This window comes from Stegostoma tigrinum, chromosome 47 (genome assembly GCF_030684315.1).
Source record: "Stegostoma tigrinum isolate sSteTig4 chromosome 47, sSteTig4.hap1, whole genome shotgun sequence".
NCBI classification, from domain to species: Eukaryota; Metazoa; Chordata; class Chondrichthyes; order Orectolobiformes; family Stegostomatidae; genus Stegostoma; species Stegostoma tigrinum.
Window position 1 is genome coordinate 4,563,248 of NC_081400.1, and position 18,176 is coordinate 4,581,423.

The window sequence follows — 18,176 nt, forward strand, 5'->3', positions numbered from 1 at the left end:
TTGTCCTGGGGCTTCTCGGGCGTTTGTCAGAGCTGCCCCCACCCAGGGCAATTTGGGCGGGGGTATTCCCTCACACCCCTTCCTTGTCGATACCTCCATATGTTTTCTAGGGTTTCGTTTTTCATTCAGTTGCAGAACACGGGTATTGCTGTCTGGACCAATGTTTATTGCCCATCAATAGTTACCTCTGAGAAGTTGCCTTCTCAGCACATCCACAAGCACCCACTCCCTCTGCCACCAACTCTTAGTCGCAGCAGTGTGTACCATCTACAAGATGCCCTGCAGGAATTCACCAAAGATCCTTAGGTCCTTCCAAACCCACGACCAGTTCCATCCAGACGGACAAGGGCGGCCCCTTCAACATCCCCCCAGGACCCCACACCGTCCCGACTTGGAAATACATCGGCCGTTCCTTCAGGGCCAAAACCCTGGCATTCCCTCCCTAACGGCGCTGTCGACTCACAGCTGGTAGACTGAAGCGGTTCAAGGAGGCAGCTCACCCCTACCTTCGCAAGGCGGTTGGGGGGGTGGTGGGCGTGATGGCGGTAGCTAGGGATGGGGCAATAAATGCTGGTGCCAGCCCCATCCAACAGCTGAATTTTTAAAAAAGTCCCTCGTGGCATTGCCATTAGGGAGGGAATTCGAGATTTTGACCAGTGACAGTGAAGTGAGGGTCCGATGGGAAGGCAAGCTGTGTGACTGACATAGTGACGTATTCTTCGAGCTGGTATAGGTTGGCGTAGCAGGACTCGGTGCCAAGCTGGGATAGGTGGCACTTGGGTGCACGCTCATCTCTTTGAACTGGTGCCAAGGCATGGCTGGCAAGGCCAAGCATGCATTTGTCCCTGAGAAGTTGGCAGCTGGGCACATGCCCACCAGCGCACTGGGTATGGTTAGAATGTAGCCGAAGGATTTCCTAGAGAGACTGGCATCAGTGGCGAAATGGTGATGTCATGAGACAGGTAATCCCCTCGGCTCTGGGAGACATAGGTTCGAATCCCAACATGGTACACCCCCGTAATTTAAATTCAACGACTCAAATCCAGAATTGCAAGCAAGCCTCGATGATGACTGTGTTAAAAGCCCCGTTGGGGGTAATTATTTAGGGAAGAAAATCTGTATCTGTATATGACCCTAGACCTAGCAGATGTTGATGAGGTTAAGTCTTAACTGCCCTGAATCAGATCCTCAGTTTGATGAACAATTAGGGGCGAGGTAACTCAAGCGAATGACCCTCCCCACCCAATGAAAGAATTTTTAAAAGTAACATGATTGTCAGCGCGGAGGCAGAGCTGTCAGTGAGGTGTAGGGGGCGGGAGGGGGTGTAGGGGGCAGGAGGGGGTGACGGAGATAGGGAGGGGGTGTAGGGGGTGACAGAGATAGAGAGGGGGCTGGAGGGGGTGACAGAGATAGGGAGGGGGTGTTGGGGATGGAGTGGGTGACAGAGATAGGGAGGGGGTATAGGGGGGCTGGAGGGGGTGACTGAGATAGGGAGGGGGTGTAGGGGGCTGGAGGGGGTGACAGAGATAGGGAGGGGGTGTGGGGGCTGGAGGGCGTGACAGGTATAGGGAGGGGGCGTCGGGGCGTAGGGGCTGGAAGAAACCTGGCAGATGCATAAAAGATCCAGCAAGTTGCTCCTGATATCAAGAAACCCTCAGCCAGTTTGTGAAGCGATTCATTATAAATCTCCCCAGAGCCCACATTGCTCAGGCAAGTTTCCAGGTTTCTGTACCTTTCGCCTCTCTCAAACTGGCGGATTGATTTTATTTTCCTTGAAAAACAATTTCTGTGACAAGTCTGAAACAAAAGCACAAACAGTGTGTGGACAGTAGTGTTCCATAAGATGTGGGAGCAGAAATTGGCCATTTGGCCTATAGAAACTGCTCTGCTATCCACCAAAGCCACAGCTAATCTGATCATCCTCATTCCCTGCCTTTTTCCCTTTGACTCCCTTTTTGATTAAAAATCTCTCCGTCTCATCCTTGATTTTCATCAATGACCCAGCCTCGACAGCCCTCTGCAGTAACGAATTCCACAGATTCGCTCCCCTCGGAGAGATAAAAATCATCTTCAGTGGATGACCGCATATTCTGATTGATACACTCTGGTCCTTGACTCTCCCACAAGGACAAACGGCCTGTCAAGCCCCATACGAATCTTTGTTTAAAAAATTAACCCATGTTGGAGACTTCAAAATGATGAGTTTGTCCCTGTTTTTCCACTGCCACGTGTGTGTGTGTGTGTGTGTGTGTGTGTGAGAGAGAGAGATTGTGTGTGTGCGTATGTGTGTGTGTGTGTGAGAGAGACAGAATGTGTGTGTGTGTGTGTGTGTGTGTGTGTGTGAGAGAGAGAGAGACAGAGAGTGTGTGTGTGTGTGTGTGAGAGAGAGAGAGACAGAGAGTGTGTGTGTGTGTGTGTGTGTGTGTGAGAGAGAGAGACAGAGAATGTGTGTTTGTGTGTGTGTGAGAGAGAGCGAGTGTGTGTGTGTGAGAGAGAGAGAGTGTGTGTGTGTGAGAGAGAGAGAGTGTGTGTGTGCGTGTGAGAGAGAGAGTGTGTGTGTGAGAGAGAGATTGTGTTTGTGTGTATGAGTGTGTGTGTGTGTGTGTGTGAGTGAGAGAGATTGTGTTTGTGTGTATGAGTGTGTGTGTGTGTGTGAGAGAGAGAGAGATTGTGTGTTTGTCTGTGTGTGAGAGAGAGATTGTGTGTTTGTGTGTGTGTGTGTGAGAGAGAGAGAAAGAGAGAAGGAATCTGTCTATGTCTATGTGAGAGAGAGGGTGTGTGTGTGAGTGTGTCTACTCTGTCTCTGTGTCTATCTACGTGTGTGTGTGTGTGTGTGTGTGTGTGTGTGTGTATGTCTATCTGTATATATATATGTGTGTGTGTGTGTCTGTCTGTATTTGTGTGTATGTATACAGAAAGAGTTTCAAAATGTTAGCTATCTTGAGAAAGAAGAAAATGACTTTCAAATCTCCAGCCCTTGAAAATCTCATCTAAATTAAAGCTTTAATTGGATATGCAATTAGACTGTCATTTTTGACTGTCCTGTGATTAATTTCTCCCTTCTAGGGATGGAGGTGTTGAGTAAATCTCTCTCTCTCTCTCTCTCTCTCTCTCACTCTCTCACTCTCTCTCTCCTACTCACAATTTGTTTGAGTCATGACAATTTTCAATGATGCTGTGCTTGGGACTGACACACAGTTTAGAGCACCGATCTCAACTCGAACTCTTAAATCTGTCTCCCTCCCTCCACACCTTCACATCCTGCTTGCTTCTGCAGATTCGAACCACCCACTGACTCTATAGAAACACTGATGTCGAAGAGCTCCCCAGATGCCAATCCTCTAGCCATGCTGGCACAGGAGCTGTGCAAAGGTAGGACCTGTGCAGTTATTCAATGCTAACAGGGTTGTTTCCTGTATTAATTCATTCAAGTCTCGCTTGATGTGAAAGCAACAATTTTTCCTCCTCTTGAGCTATGTGGGGCCTGGCAGAATTAAATCCTCGGGTACGTTTGCTCAGACCAAAATCTTTAGGAGTTGGGGCGTCATGTCGAGGTTGTACAGGGACATTGGTGAGGTGCCTTCTGGAGCACTGTGTCCCATTCTGGCTGCCCTGTTATAGGAAGGGTATTATTAACTTGGGAGAGGATCGGCAGAAATTTACCAGGATGTTGCCGGGTGTGGAGGACCTGAGTAATAGGGAGGAGCTGGGACTTTCGCTCCCGGAGATTGAGAGGTGATGTTATTAAAAATGTGAAAAGCACGGACAGGACAAATTATCCTTCTCCATAGGGCTGCAGATTTCGAAATTGGGAGGTTGAGAGGAGAAAGATTTGAAAAGGAGCTGAGAGGCAACTTTTTTTTTCACGCAGAGAATGGTGCGTATGTGAAATGAACTGCCAGAACTAGACAGGTACCTGAGCAGGAATTAGAGGTATACAGGCCAAATGCAGGCCAATGGAGCTAGTTTAGTTCGGGAAACTTGGTCAGCATGGATGAGTTGGACCAAAGGGTCTGTTTCTGCGCTGTATGTCTCTTCTGGTAGAATTGAGATCACTTGGGTGAATGGGGACAGGATGTTCATAGATATAGTGTTTTAGTTGTGGGGGGGGTAATGTTGTAGGTTAGACATCTAGGATTTTTACCCTCTCCTGGGCAGGACTATCCCTTGTTCATTGGGAAAGGTGTAGGGCCAGAGTTCGGAATTGAGTGGGGGAGGGGTCGAAAGAGTTAAGCGCAGAGACGCCCACTCCTGACTTGCCGGTCTGTTCACGAACACCAGAAAATATGCCCGATCCCCCTCAATAAAGTGAAGGGCAACGCTTCATCTCCCCCTCCCGAATCCTGGCACTGCCCTCAATACCAGCCCCCTGATGGTGGGTATCAATTATAGAGGGTCATCAAGTGATGAGAGGCGCTGGGGTGGGGTAAGATCCCACAGGGGTGGAGTGGCAAAGTGAGCAATTGATAATTGATTTATTTTTTAATGAACAAAAATACGATTTCTCAAAAACGGTCAAAAGCTGCTGACACTGATTTCTATGCTAAGTCACCCCCTCTTCCCCACCCCAACAAAAGCCTCTGTAATGACATAACCCTGCTGTTACCATCTCCCCCATGCTCTCAGCATGCCCTCTTCCCCATGGTTAACTCAGTTGCCTGGTGGTTGCATTGAGGCCCACTAGCGATGCAACAGCATGGGTTCAATTCCCATACCCGATGTGGCTGGCATGAAGGTCCCACCTCGACCTCTGCCCTTCTGACGCTCAGATTAAACTAACTCCCCTTCAGCTCCCTCTCTCTCTCTCTGTCTTGGGAGAGAGCAACCTTTAACTTTTAATTAACTGCAAATTCCCCGTTTGTATCTAAAGGTTCTCTGACAGTGGGTATTGATGGCCTGTTGGAAAATGCTCCCTAAAGTCCTATTTAGTCCATTCAGCCCTTCGATTGCAACTGCTAGAATTCCAGGCTGGTGAGGAAAGTGTTCAGTACACTTGCCTTTATGGGCCAGTGCGCTGAGTAGAGGGAGTTGGGAGGGTCATGTTGTAGCTGTACAGGGCATTGGTTAGGTCACTTTGGGAATACTGCGTTCAATTCTGGTCTCCCTGCTCTAGGAAGGATGTTGTGAAACTTGGAAGGGCTCAGAAAAGATCTACAAAGATGTTGCCGGGGTTGGAGGGTTTGAGTGACAGGGAGAGGCTGGGGCTATTTTCCCGGGGGTGTCGGTGGCTGAAGTTTGTAAGATCATGAGGAGCATGGATAGGGTTGGATAGATGAGGTCTTTTCCCCCCAGGGTACAGGAGTTCAAAACTAGAGGGGCATAGGTTTAAAGTGAGAGGGGAAAGATTTAAAAGGGACCTAGGGAGGAACTTTTCGAGGCAGAGGGTGGTGCGTGTCTGGAACGATTGCCAGACGAAGTGTTTGGAGGCTGGAACAGTTACAACATTTGAAAGGCATCTGGGTGGGGACATGGATAGGTAGGGTTGAGAGGGATATTGGAAAATCCTGGTAAATGGGACTGGATTAATTTAGGATATTTGACCTGCACGGACGAGTTGGACTGAATGGTCTGTTTCTGCGCTGTACAGCCCTTTGTCTTTGACATACACAAATAATATCTCCAGATTGCCTTCACGACACTTACTGTTGTAAAAAAGGGGCTTTTCTCACTCTGAAGCTTTCGATCAGGATTCTTTGCAAGAATGCCAATTCGATTGCCTGAGAAGGGAGTGCTGATTATTGCAGCATTAAACGCCTCAATTAAATATGTGTTGTCCCAAACTCTATTCACCGAGTGACTCCTCACAGATATAACTTTGACTTCAAATGCAAACAGTGTAAGAAAGTCAGAAGTGCCAGAGGTGGTCTGACTGTAAGGATGCAGGAGTGGGTACAGAGCTGACACCAGACTGCAGACTATGGACGTGGCAGAACTAAAGGCAATCCTTCTGCCCTTAAAACTGCCCACTTCTGACAAGTTATAGGTTACTAAGCTGGAGAAGCTTCAGAAGAAATTTGCCCGGATGTTTCTGGGTATTGAGGATTTGAGTTGTAAGGACATTTTGCACGTGTGCACAGGAGGCCGAGGGGGGGACCTTATGGAGGTTTATAAACCCATGAGGGGCATGGATAGGGGGGATAGACAAGGTCTTTTCCCCCAGGGGTAGGGGGAGTCCAAAACTAGAAGGGCATAGGTTTAAGGTGAGAGGGGAGAGGGACCTGAGGGGTAACTTTTTCACACAGAGGGTGGTGCGTGTATGGAAGGAGGAAGTGGGTGGGGGCTGGTACAGTTACAGCATTTAAAAGGCATCGGGATGGGGACATGGATAGGAAGGGTTTAGAGGGATAGGGGAAAGTTGCTGGCAAAGGACTAGATAATTTAAGGCTATCTGGTCGGCATGGATGAATTGGAGTGAAGGGTCCGTTTCTGTGCTGTATGTCCCTATGACTCTAATTACAACATTTAAAAGACGTTAGGATAAGTACCTGGACGGGAAAGGTTTGGAGGGATATGGGCCACAGGCAGGTGGGACTAGTTTAGTTTGGGATCATGGACTGGTTGGACCGAAGATGTTTGACTCTATAAGGATAGAGACCCCTGCAGGGATTAACATTGGGGATGGGGCATGAACTGTAGGTGAAAGCTCTTGTGCCAACTCTCACAAACCATAGTTAGGCCATTCGGCCTTTCGAACCTGCTGCACCATTCACGAAAACCCATCTGATTTTTAACTTTAACTCGACTTTCCTTCATATCCGCCTCCCCCTCCTGACAATCTTATTTTATTTTCTAATATTTGTCTCAATAAAATCAAGTTTTATTTTATTCACTCTACCTCTGCCTTAAAAAAAATACATTTAGAGTCTGCCTTTTTGAGGAAGGGAATTCCTTATACCCCGAGAGAAAAATCTATGTTTTACTGATCTCCGTTTTAAATGGGTGACCTCTTCTTTCTAAGCTGCGTTCCCCTCGTTCTAGATTCTTCAGCAAGAGGAAACATCATTTCCACATCCGCCTGGTCTAATCCCCGTAGGATCCCCACTAAGTTGCCTGTAAACTGCAGAGGATTGAGGCCTAGAGCTTCCTTAGAAAGCAATCCATTCATTCTCAGTTATGGGTCAAGTAAACCTCTTCCAATTCATCCTAGAATCAGTGTGGAGGCAGGCCATTCGGCCCATCAAGTCCACACCAGCCCTCCAAACAGCACCCCACCCCCTCCATTTCCCATGGCTAATCCACCAAGCTTGCACAGTGTAGGCAACTGAGCACAGCCAATCCACTGTAACCCACACATCTTTGGACTGTGAGAGAGAACCAGAGCAGACACAGGGAGAACGTGTAAACTGCACACAGACAGTCTCCCCAGGACGGGATTGAACCCAGGCCTTTGCTGCTATCAAGCAGCAGTGCTAACCATTGAGCCATCATGCATTTACATCCTTCCGCAGCTACTGGAAACCAGCACAACACATAGTGCTTCAGATGTGGTCTTCCCTGTGTGACTGAGGTATAATTTCCCATCTGCTTGTATTTTTCAATTCCCTTTGCAGTCCAACATAGACTCAAACAGCACAGAAACAGTCCAAACAGTCTGTGCCAACTGTAATCCCAAACTAAACCAGTCCCACCTGCCTGCCCAAACATTTATTATTCATGCACTTATCCAAATGCTTTTTAAACGTTGTAACTGTACCCACATACGCCACCTCCTCTGAAAAAAATTTTGCCTCTCGAGTTTTTTTTAAACCTTTCTCCTCTCACCTTCAGAATGTGCCCCCTCGTCTGGAAATCCCCCCCCCTTCCTAGGGAAGAGACCACCATTCACCCTGCCTATACCCTTCATTATTTTATAAGCTTCTATAACGTGGCCCCTCAACCTCCCACACTCCAGTGAGAAAAGTCCCAGCCTATCCAGCTTTTCTTTATTAGTTGACCCTTCCATTCCCGGCGACACCCTGGTAAACCCTCCCCAATGTGACAATACCCTTCCTGCAACAGGGCAACCGGAACTGGACACAGTGCTCCAGGAGAGGCCTCGCCAGCATCCTGTATAACCTCAGCATGACATTCCCCACTCCCTATACTCAAAGGTCAGAGCGTGCTAAAAGTCAGCATGCAACGCATATTTCACCGAATTATGTATCTGAACCCCTAGGCCTCTGTTCTACAGCACTACCCAAGGCCCTACTGTATAAATCCTGTCCTTTGTTGTTGCAAAATGCAACACCTCACATTGATCCTGATCGAACTCCATCTGCCATTTTTCAGCCTGTGTGTGAAAAACATGCCTCGCTTGTCTCTTTTAAGCTTCCCCCATGAACCTGTGTCCCCTAGTAATTGAGCCCTCCACCTGCGGAAAAATCCTCACGCTTTCCTCTCTATCCATGCTATTCACTATCTTACAAACTTCTATCAGGTCGCCCCTGAACCTCCTCTGTTCCGGTGAAAACAAACCTAGTCTATCCAATCTTGCTTCATCACTAAAATGCCCCCAGACCAGGCAACATCCCGGTAAACTTATTTTTCTGTACCATCTCCTTCTGATAGTGTGGTGACCAAAACTGCACACAGTATTCCAAACGTGGCCTAACTGAAGTCCTATAAAGCTGAGACATAACTTGTCTATCCTTCTACCTAATGCCCCTTCCAATGAAGGCAAACATGCCATAAACCTTTTTTACTGCCTTACCTAGCTGCACTGCCACCTTCAGTGATCTGTGGACCTGCACACCCAGATCCCTCTGCACACCAATACTCCTAAGTGTTCTGCCATTCGCTGCATAATTTACATCTGTACTTGACCTTCCAAAAATGTGTACAGATTAAATTCCATTTGCCATCTGCCTGCTCATGCCTCCAACTGATCTGTGTCCTGCTGTATCCTCTGACAACCCTCCTCACTATCCACCACTCTGCCAGCCTTTGTTGAGTTGTGGACAGAGGGTAGGGCTGTTCTAGGTTAGAAAGGGACATTGATAGGATGCAGAGCTGGGCTGAGAAGTGGCAGATGGAGTTTAACCCTGAAAAGTGTGAGGTGATTCATTTTGGAAGGACAAACTTGAAAGCAGAATACAGGGTTAACGGAAAGATTCCTGGCAGTGTGGAGGAGCAGAGGGATCTTGGGGTTCACATCCACAGTTCCCTGAAAGCTGCCACCCAGGTGGATAAAGTTGTTAAGAAGGCGTATGGTGTGTTAACTTTCATTAATAGAGGGACTGAGTTCAAGAGCCGTGAAGTTATGCTCCAGCTGTACAAAAGCCTGGTTCGGCCACATCTGGAGTGTTGTGTCCAGTTCTGGTCGCCTCATTACAGGAAGGATGTGGAAGCGTTGGAAAAGGTACAGAGGAGATTTACTGGGATGTTGCCTGGAATGGCAGGAAGGGCTTACGAGGAAAGGTTGAGAGAGCCAGGGCTTTTCTCTTTAGAATGACAAAGTATGAGAGGTGACTTGATAGAGGTGTACAAAATTAAAAAGCCAGAGAATTTTTCCTGGGTTGAAGTTGCTATTATGAGGGGGAATAGATTTAAAGTGAGTGGAGGTAGATATAGGGGAGACGTCAGAAGTAGGTTCTTTACTCAGAGAGTGGTAGGGGCGTGGAATGCATTGCCGGAGAGGGTAGTGGATTCAGCCTTATTTGGGGCATTTAAGTGGCTATTAGATAGGCATATGGATGATAGTATAAGGTAGGGGTGGTGGTTAGATAGACCTTAGGATTAGGGTAAAAGTTCAGCACAGCATCGTGGGCCGAATGGCCTGCACTGTGCTGTACTGTTCTATGTTCTATGTTCTATGTTGACAGATTAAATAATTAGACCAGCCATGTTTTTCCTCCAAATCGTTTCTGAAGACCACACCTTTTGATTCCTTCATCTGAACTGTGTAGGTAAATTGTAAAGCTGCGAGAGCCGCTCTGAGCCACACTGTTTCTCCACTGGTTGGCCTCTCTTTAAGGAGAGCAGCCGTGGTGCGGTCATAACAATATTGTAGATTCTGCAGGAGCTGGCTCGGAGCAAATTGAGTGCCGTATTTCCTTTCCGCTAAACGCAAAGCCCAGACGAAACAAAATTTTTTGAAAAACTGCTTCGTCAGCTCGGAGGCGCTTCACAGACTGTGACAGAGCTGCCTACGTGTTCAAGAGGTGCCAGGAAACATGTGCTTTCCATACCGTCCCGTTTCATTTCCAACCAGAGCGGTTGGGGGGGAGTGGAGGTGATGACGTGACTTTGCGTCTAACCTGACAAGCCACCTGCTGATGTCACCCGGGCGGCCCCACGGGCTTGTCCATGCCCTTTTGGGAAGAGTGCTGGCGCATTCAGAACCGACTCTCTGATTGCTACCACCCCAGCGAGTGACCTGCATTTGCCTAGTGCCTTGTCGAGAGCGCCTGGGGGATTTCCCGAAGGCCTCTGCAACCCAGCGAAGTCTGGAATTTGCAACGACTTACGAGTGTATGCTGCCCACCCAATCTGGCTAGGAAACACGGCGCACAGTTTGCACAGTCAGATCCCATAAATGACGACAAGGCATTTATCATATCATTTGCCATATTTTCCTGATGGTGAAAGGCTCACAGGGTTGGGGGAGGACGCCTCTGAAATCTAGCACTCTCAAAGTGAACAAAGACTGGAAATTAATCTCTGTTTGGGATTTTGGCATTTTCAATAGTGACCGCTCCCATGGCGCGGACCCTCCGACAGTGCCCGCTCCCTCAGCGCTGACCCTTTGACAGTGCCCACTCCCTCAGCGCTGACCCTCTGACAGTGCCCACTCCCTCAGCGCTGACCCTCTGACAGTGCCCACTCCGTTACCGCTGACCCTTTGACAGTGCTCACTCCTACAGCGCTGACCCTCTGACAGTGCCCACTCCCTCAGCGCTGACCCTCTGACAGTGCCCACTCCATCACCGCTGTCCCTTTGACAGTGCTCACTCCTACAGCGCTGACCCTCCGACAGTGCCCACTCCCACAGCGCTGACCCTCCGACAGTGCTCGCTCCCACAACACTGACCCTTTGACAGTGCTCACTTGCACAACACTGACCCTCCGACAGTGCCCACTCCCACAGCACTGACCCTCCGACAGTGCTCGCTCCCACAACACTGTCCCTTTGACAGTGCTCACTTGCACAACACTGACCCTCCGACAGTGCCCACTCCCACAGCACTGACCCTCCGACAGTGCTCGCTCCCACAGCACTGACCCTCCGACAGTGCCCACTCCCACAGCACTGACCCTCCGACAGTGCCCACTCCCACAGCACTGACCCTCCGACATTGCTGAACCTTGGAGCATCAATCTGCAATTCTGTTCCCAACCCTCCATGATGGGATTCAAACCTCAAACGTCCAGGCTGTAGGACTGGAGGTGGAAGGGGGGGTGGAAGTGTGAGCCTTTGAAACTGCGTTGGCGTAGCGCCTTGTCTCAAACAATGTCTCCTGCCTTCGAATGTCTTGTTTGTTTCTGCCTTGGCTACAGACACCAGATCATTATTTTTCACAAAACGCTCCTTTAATCTGCTATTTTAAGATAAAAATAGAAACGCGAGCAGTGAGAGTAGAACCACAAAGAGATAAAAACAGGAATAATCTGATGATGTTACTTGATTTTCAGTAAAAGGCATGACGCGGGTGTGTGAAACTTTGTGCTCATAGTGTTCAGACCGCTAAGCCGGCCCCAGTCTAACAACCTCTACATCTGTCAGCTCAACACTGATGCAAACCAGCATTTATATAGCTCCTGTCACTGCAGACAGGACCTCACCAGAGCTTTTCATACAATTTGTTTGGTGGTGTCTCATGACTAGGTGCCCAGGCGGACCAGCTCAGTCAGAGATGGGGTCTATGAGGGCTGACTTGAAGGAGACAGAGAGGTTTGGGAAGAGAATTCCAGAGCTCAGTTTCCCGCTACCGACAAACACCCCCACGCCCACCCCCCACCCCACTCCACATGGGGAGCTGAAGGCATTTTTTTGGGAGGTTATAAAGATATACAGCATGGAAATAGGCCCTTCAGCCCAACTCGTAAATGCCGAACAAGTTTTCTAAACATTACTAGTCCCATTTGGCCTGCATGCCTTCAATTAAATCTTTCTCCCTCTCACCTTAAACCTATGCCCCTCTAGTTTTGGACTCCCCCACCCCTGGGGGGAAAGACCGTGTCTATACCCCCTACCCATGCCCCTCATGGGTTTATAAACCTCTATAAGGTCCCCCCCTCGGCCTCCGACGCTCCGGGGAAAACAGCCCCAGCCTCTCCCTGTAGCTCAAACCCTCCAACATCCCTGTAAATCTTTTCTGACCCTTTCACAACATCCTTCCTGTAGCAGGGAGACCAGGATCGAATGCAGTATTCCCAAAGTGGCCCTAACCAATGTCCTGTACAGCCCCAACGTGACCCTCCCAACTCCCTCTACTCAACGCACTGACCCATAAAGGCGAGCGTAGCGAACACCTTCCTCACCGCCCTATCTACCTGCAACTCCACTTTCAGGGACCTTGCCGCCCAAGGTCTCTCTGTTCGAGATTCAGAGAAACATTTCCCTTGGGTGAGGATCAGAACAAAGGGTTGACATGATCACTGTACGGATTGTGAGAGATAATTGGTCTTTTTATTTTTCTTGAGATGAGAGGCAGCATTTATTGTCCCCCCCAACTTGAGAAAGTGGGGGTGAGCCAACAATTTGAACCGCTGCAGCTTCCCGCAGGGCCCTTCGGGAGGGAGTTCCAGGAATTAGACCCTGAGGAAATGGTGGATATATTTCCAAGTTGGGAAGGGGTGTCTGTGCGCATGTGTGTCTGTGCGTGTGTGTGTGTGCGCGTGTGTGTGTGTGTGTCAGTGAGTGTGTGTGTGTGTGCGCGTGTGCGTGCACGTGTGTGTGTGTCAGTGATTGTGTGTGTGTGTGTGTGTGTGTGTGTGTGTGTGTGTGTGTGCGCGTATGTGTGTGTCAGTGAGTGAGTGTGTGTGTGTGTGTGTGTCAGTGTGTGTGTGAGTGTGTGTGTGTGTCAGTGAGTGTGTGTGTGTGTGTGTGTGTGAGTGTGTGTGTGTGTGTCAGTGAGTGTGTGTGTCTGTGTGTGTGTGTGTGAGTGTGTGTGTGTGTGTGTGTGTGTGTGTGTGTCAGTGAGTGTGTGTGTGTCTGTGTGTGTGTGTGTGTGTGTGTGAGTGTGTGTGCACACGTGTGCGTGCGTCAGTGAGTGTGCGCGTGTGCGCGCGCATGTGTGTGTGTCAGAGTGTGTGTGTCAGAGTGTGTGTGCGTGTGTGTGTGTGTCTGTCTGTGTGTGTGTGTGTGTGTGTGTGTGTGTGTGTGTGCCAGAGAGAATGGGGCTCAGAGGGGAACTTGCAGGGGGCTGGTGCCCCCATGTATCTGCTGCCCCTTGTCCCCCTCCAGGGGGTAGAGGTCCCGGGTTTGGAAGGTGCTGACTTGGGGAGTCGCTGTAGACGGTACACACTGCTGCGACTAAGCGTCGGTGGTGGAGGGAGCGGGAGCTTATAGATGTGGTGCCAATTCAAGTGGGGGGGGGCTGCTTTATCCCTGGACGGTGTCGCGCTTCGTGAGTGTTTGTCAGAGATGCCCCCATCCAGGGCAAGTGGTTGTGGGAGGGGTAATCCCTCGCTCTCCTGCCTTGTTGATGGTGGGACAGGCTTTGGCGGGGGGGGGGGGGGTGGAGTCAGGAGGGGAGTTACTCGCTGCAGGATTCACAGCATCTGACCTGTTCTTGTAGCCCTCTGCATTGGACTGGGTCCAGTTCAGTTTCTGCTCAATGGTACCCCCGGGATTTTGATACTGGGGGGAGAATCGGTGGTGGTAACGTCAAGGGGCCAGGGGTTAAATTCTGTCTGATTAGACATGGCCACAGCCAAGCTCAACTGGCAATAGCCGTGACTGTGTGTCAGTCCAGACTGCTACGCCCAATGAGGCCTCTCCTGGGGCTAAATCCTGGGGGTGGGGGCTGGAGGGGGTGGCAGAGATAGGGAGGGGGTGTAGGGGTCTGGAGGGTGTGACAGATAGGGAGGGGCTGTAGGGGGATGGAGGGGGTGACAGAGATAGGGAGGGGCTGTAGGGGGATGGAGGGGGTGACAGAGATAGGGAGGGGCTGTAGGGGGATGGAGGGGGTGACAGAGATAGGGAGGGGCTGTAGGGGGATGGAGGGGGTGACAGAGATAGGGAGGGGGTGTAGGGGAATGGAGGGGGTGACAGAGATAGGGAGGGGGTGTAGGGGGATGGAGGGGGTGACAGAGATAGGGAGGGGGTGTAGGGGGCTGGAGGGGGTGACAGAGATAGGGAGGGGGTGTAGGGGGCTGGAGGGGGTGACAGAGATAGGGAGGGGGTGTAGGGGGATGGAGGGGGTGACAGAGATAGGGAGGGGGTGTAGGGGGCTGGAGGGGGTGACAGAGATAGGGAGGGGGCGCAGGGGGCTGGATTAGGTGACAGAGATTGGGAAATGGGTGTGGGAAGTGGGCGATGGAGACGAGGAGGAGGAATCACAAAGGGGAATTTTAAAAAAGGTTGGGCCACAGCCCCTGGAGAGGGGGGATTTGGTGGTGAACGGGGAATGGGTGGGGGCGGGGTGAGGGTGCACACATTTGAGATCGGAAACAGCGACAGCTCACTCAGTCTGACAGCTGTGATTCCCTGAAGCTGATTCTCTGCTTGGCCCTGTTTTCACTCAAATTTCCCAGTGACTTCTGATGACACACCAAAGCCAGACCTGAGTCACTTTGCTGAGACACCCACGTAAGTTCAGGCCTGGGGTGAGAGTGGTTCAAATTACGTCTGTAGTTACGGAAACTGTAGAGGAAAAGAAAACAGCAAATTCCTTCACTTGATTTGGTCTGGTTTTTACACCCAGCTCATCTGTGATGTTAAGAGACACTTTCGCTACACAAAAGCAAGGAAGCCATGCAAAACTGTTGCAGAGATCATACAGAATGGAAACAGACCCTTCTGTCGAACCAGTCCATCATTCTGAACTAAACTAGTCCCACCTGCCTGCTCCTGGCCCCTAATCCCCCAAACCTTTCCCATTCATGTTCCCAAATGGTCTTTTAAATGTTGTAACTGTCCCCACATCCACCCCTTTCTCTGGAAGTTCATTCCACACACTAAACACGTGTAAAAAAAGTTGCCACTCATGTTTTACATCTTTCTCCTCTCCACTTGAAAATGTGCCCCCTAGTCTTGATTCCCCCCACCCTAGGGAAAAGATGCCTGCTAATCGCCCTACCAAACCCCTCATGATTTTATAAACTTCTATAAGCTCACCCCTCAACCTTCCATGCTCCAGTGAAATAAGTCCTAGCCTATCCAGCCTCTCCTTATAATTCAAACCCCTCCCTTGCCAGCACCATCCTGGTAAATCTCTTCTGAGCCCTCTCCAGTTTAATAATATCCTTCCTTATATAACAGGGCGAACAAAACTGCATACAGTGCTCCAGAAGAGACCTCGCCAACATCCTGCACAACCTCAACATGACGTCCCAACTCCGATACCCAAAGATCTGAGCGATGAAGGCGAGTGTGCTAAACATCCTCTTAATCATGTTGCCTACATGTGACACAATTTCAAAGAATTACGTACCAGAATCCCTGGGCCTCTCAGTTTTGCAACGCTACCCAGGGCACTCCTTTTAATTGTGTAAGTCCTGCCCCTGTTTGATTTACTGAAATACCATACCTCACATTGATCCAAATTAAAAACCAAAAGAACTGTAAATCAGGAAGAAAAACAAAGTTGCTGGAAAAGCTCAGCAGGGCTGGCAGCATCTGTGGAGGAGAAGACAGAGTTAACATTTCGGGTCTGGCGACCCTTCCTCAGAACCAAATTAAATTCATTTGCCTCGCCTCAGCTCATTGACCCAATTGATCAAGATCTCTTTGTAATGTGAGATAAATCTATTTCACTGCCCAATGTATCAACAATTTTGATGTCATCTGCAAACTTACTAACCACGCCTACAAAATTCTCATCTAAATCAACCATGTAAATGACCAACAAAAGTGGTCCCAGCAGTGATCCTTGTGAAACACCACTGGTCACAGGCCTCCAGTCCAAAAACACCCCTCCACCACCACTCTGTCTCCAGCCATCAAGCTAATTTTCTGTCCATTGTACATTGTGTCTCAGTCTGTTTGAGGCTCCTCGCTCCTTAGGAAAGGCTGTAAGGCCACATCGCTATAGAATTTCTAATGGTACTGATAGAGGCTGTTTAGCCCATCCATTCTGCACTGACCCTCCAAACAGCATCCCACCCGAGACCCATAACCTCATAGTTACCATAGTTAGTAGCAATTTAGCACGGCCAACCCACCCTAACCCGCACATCCCTGGGCACAAGGGGACAATTTAGCACGGTCAATCCACCCTAACCCGCACATCCCTGGGCACTATAGGACAATTTAGCACGGCCAATCCACCCCAACCCGCACATCCCTGGGCACTATGGGACAATTTAGCACGGCCAACCCACCCTAACCCGCACATCCCTGGGCACAAGGGGACAATTTAGCACGGCCAACCCACCTTAACCCGCACATCCCTGGGCACTACGGGACAATTTAGCACGGCCAATCCACCCTAACCCGCACATCCCTGGGCACTACGGGACAATTTAGCACGGCCAATCCACCCTAACCCGCACATCCCTGGGCACTACGGGACAATTTAGCACGGCCAACCCACCCGAACCCGCACATCCCTGGGCACAAGGGGACAATTTAGCACGGCTAATCCACCCTAACCCGCACATCCCTGGGCACTACGGGACAATTTAGCACGGCCAACCCACCCTAACCCGCACATCCCTGGGCACTACGGGACAATTTAACATGGCTAATCCACCCTAACCTGCACGTCTTTGGAGTGTTGGAGGAAACCGGAGCACCCAGAGGAAACCCACACAGACACATGGGGGAACAATGTGCAAACCCCACACAGATGGTCGCGGGAGGGTGGTATTGAACCCGGGTCCCTGGTGCTGTGAGGCAGCAGCGCTAATCTCTGAGCTGCTTACATTTGAACAGGAGGCCGTTCAGCCCCCTTCCTTGAACCTGTTACATAGGAACGGGAGGCCATTCAGCCCGCTTCTCCAGAGACTGACACACCTGCCAGTAGGGGATGGTTTCTCCCCTCAATCCTTTTGATCAAAACCCACCCAGCCCCTCTCCAGATGGTCTGAAGTCCCTCCCTGGCCCCTTTCTGAGGGAATTGAAGATATGCAGGTTGGGATGGATCAGCCATGGGAAATACGGGGTTGTAGAGATAGGGTTGGGGGTGTGCTGGGGCCGGATCTGGGTGGGTTGCCCTTCGGGGGGTTGGGGAGCAGACCCGATGTCCTGAATGGCCTGTTTCTGCCCTGTTAGCATCGTACGCAAGACAAACCCCTCAGAAGATGCTGAGACGGTAGCGGGGGGAGTGCCCAGATGTATCCAGTTCCAGCCTGCCTTCCTAGTTTGGAGGGAAAGGGCCAGAACGATCTCTCTACCCCTCGATGGAGCAAACAGGGCAGTCACGAGCTCTGATGAACTCTAGTTGACCCAGCCCCACATCACCCTCTTGCCCTGGCTCTATCGCTCTCACTTTCCATGTTGGCCTTATCTGATGTGAAGCCGAATCTAATATTTCACACCTCTCTGAGAAAGATCAGGTCTTGATCTTATGAGATGTAGCAGTCAGCAATTCTGGCCTCTGGGGGTGGGTGGGGGGGGTGGGGGGGCTGCATGGGTTGGGGGGAAATAGGGGGTGAGTTTCTGCTTGTCATGTTTCCCGTCATCGCTGAAAGGGCCCCCACCTCCCACCTTCCCCACCACCTCTGCTTTCTGTACAGTTCTAGCCTAGATAGTACTTTGCGGTCAGTGGCATCTTGCTGTGCGCTGACTTGTTGATATTAGTTTCCTGTCCCACTGCCTAAAAAATATGCATGTAACTGGCTAGAGAAGCAGGTGGGGGTATGCTGCGAATGGCCCCCTGTCCCTGTGCAACAGGCCCAAAGAGGGGGGTTGAATGGTCTCCTTTTTCTGTGTGTCAGTTTCGAGCAGGAGGGCTGAATGGCCTCTCATGTTCCTGTGTAACAGGCTCTAGGAGTGGGGATGAATGGCCTCCTGTACCTGCATAACAGGCTCTGGGAGTGGGGCTGAATGGCCTCCTGTACCTGCGTAACAGGCTCTGGGAGTGGGGCTGAAT

At 50.2% G+C, this 18,176-nt stretch overlaps 1 protein-coding gene across 1 annotated transcript in view; it reads left to right on the top strand.

The window, feature by feature from the left end:
* Window positions 1-814: 814 nt before the first annotated feature.
* The window catches only part of LOC125449716 (nuclear receptor ROR-alpha A-like), a 68,849-nt gene continuing 51,487 nt past the window's right edge, over window positions 815-18,176 (top strand). Inside the window, exons 1-2 of the mRNA XM_059642980.1 lie at window positions 815-887; window positions 3,304-3,372. Coding sequence (XP_059498963.1) covers window positions 815-887; window positions 3,304-3,372 — 142 coding nt within the window. The remainder of the gene's footprint in view (window positions 888-3,303; window positions 3,373-18,176) is intronic.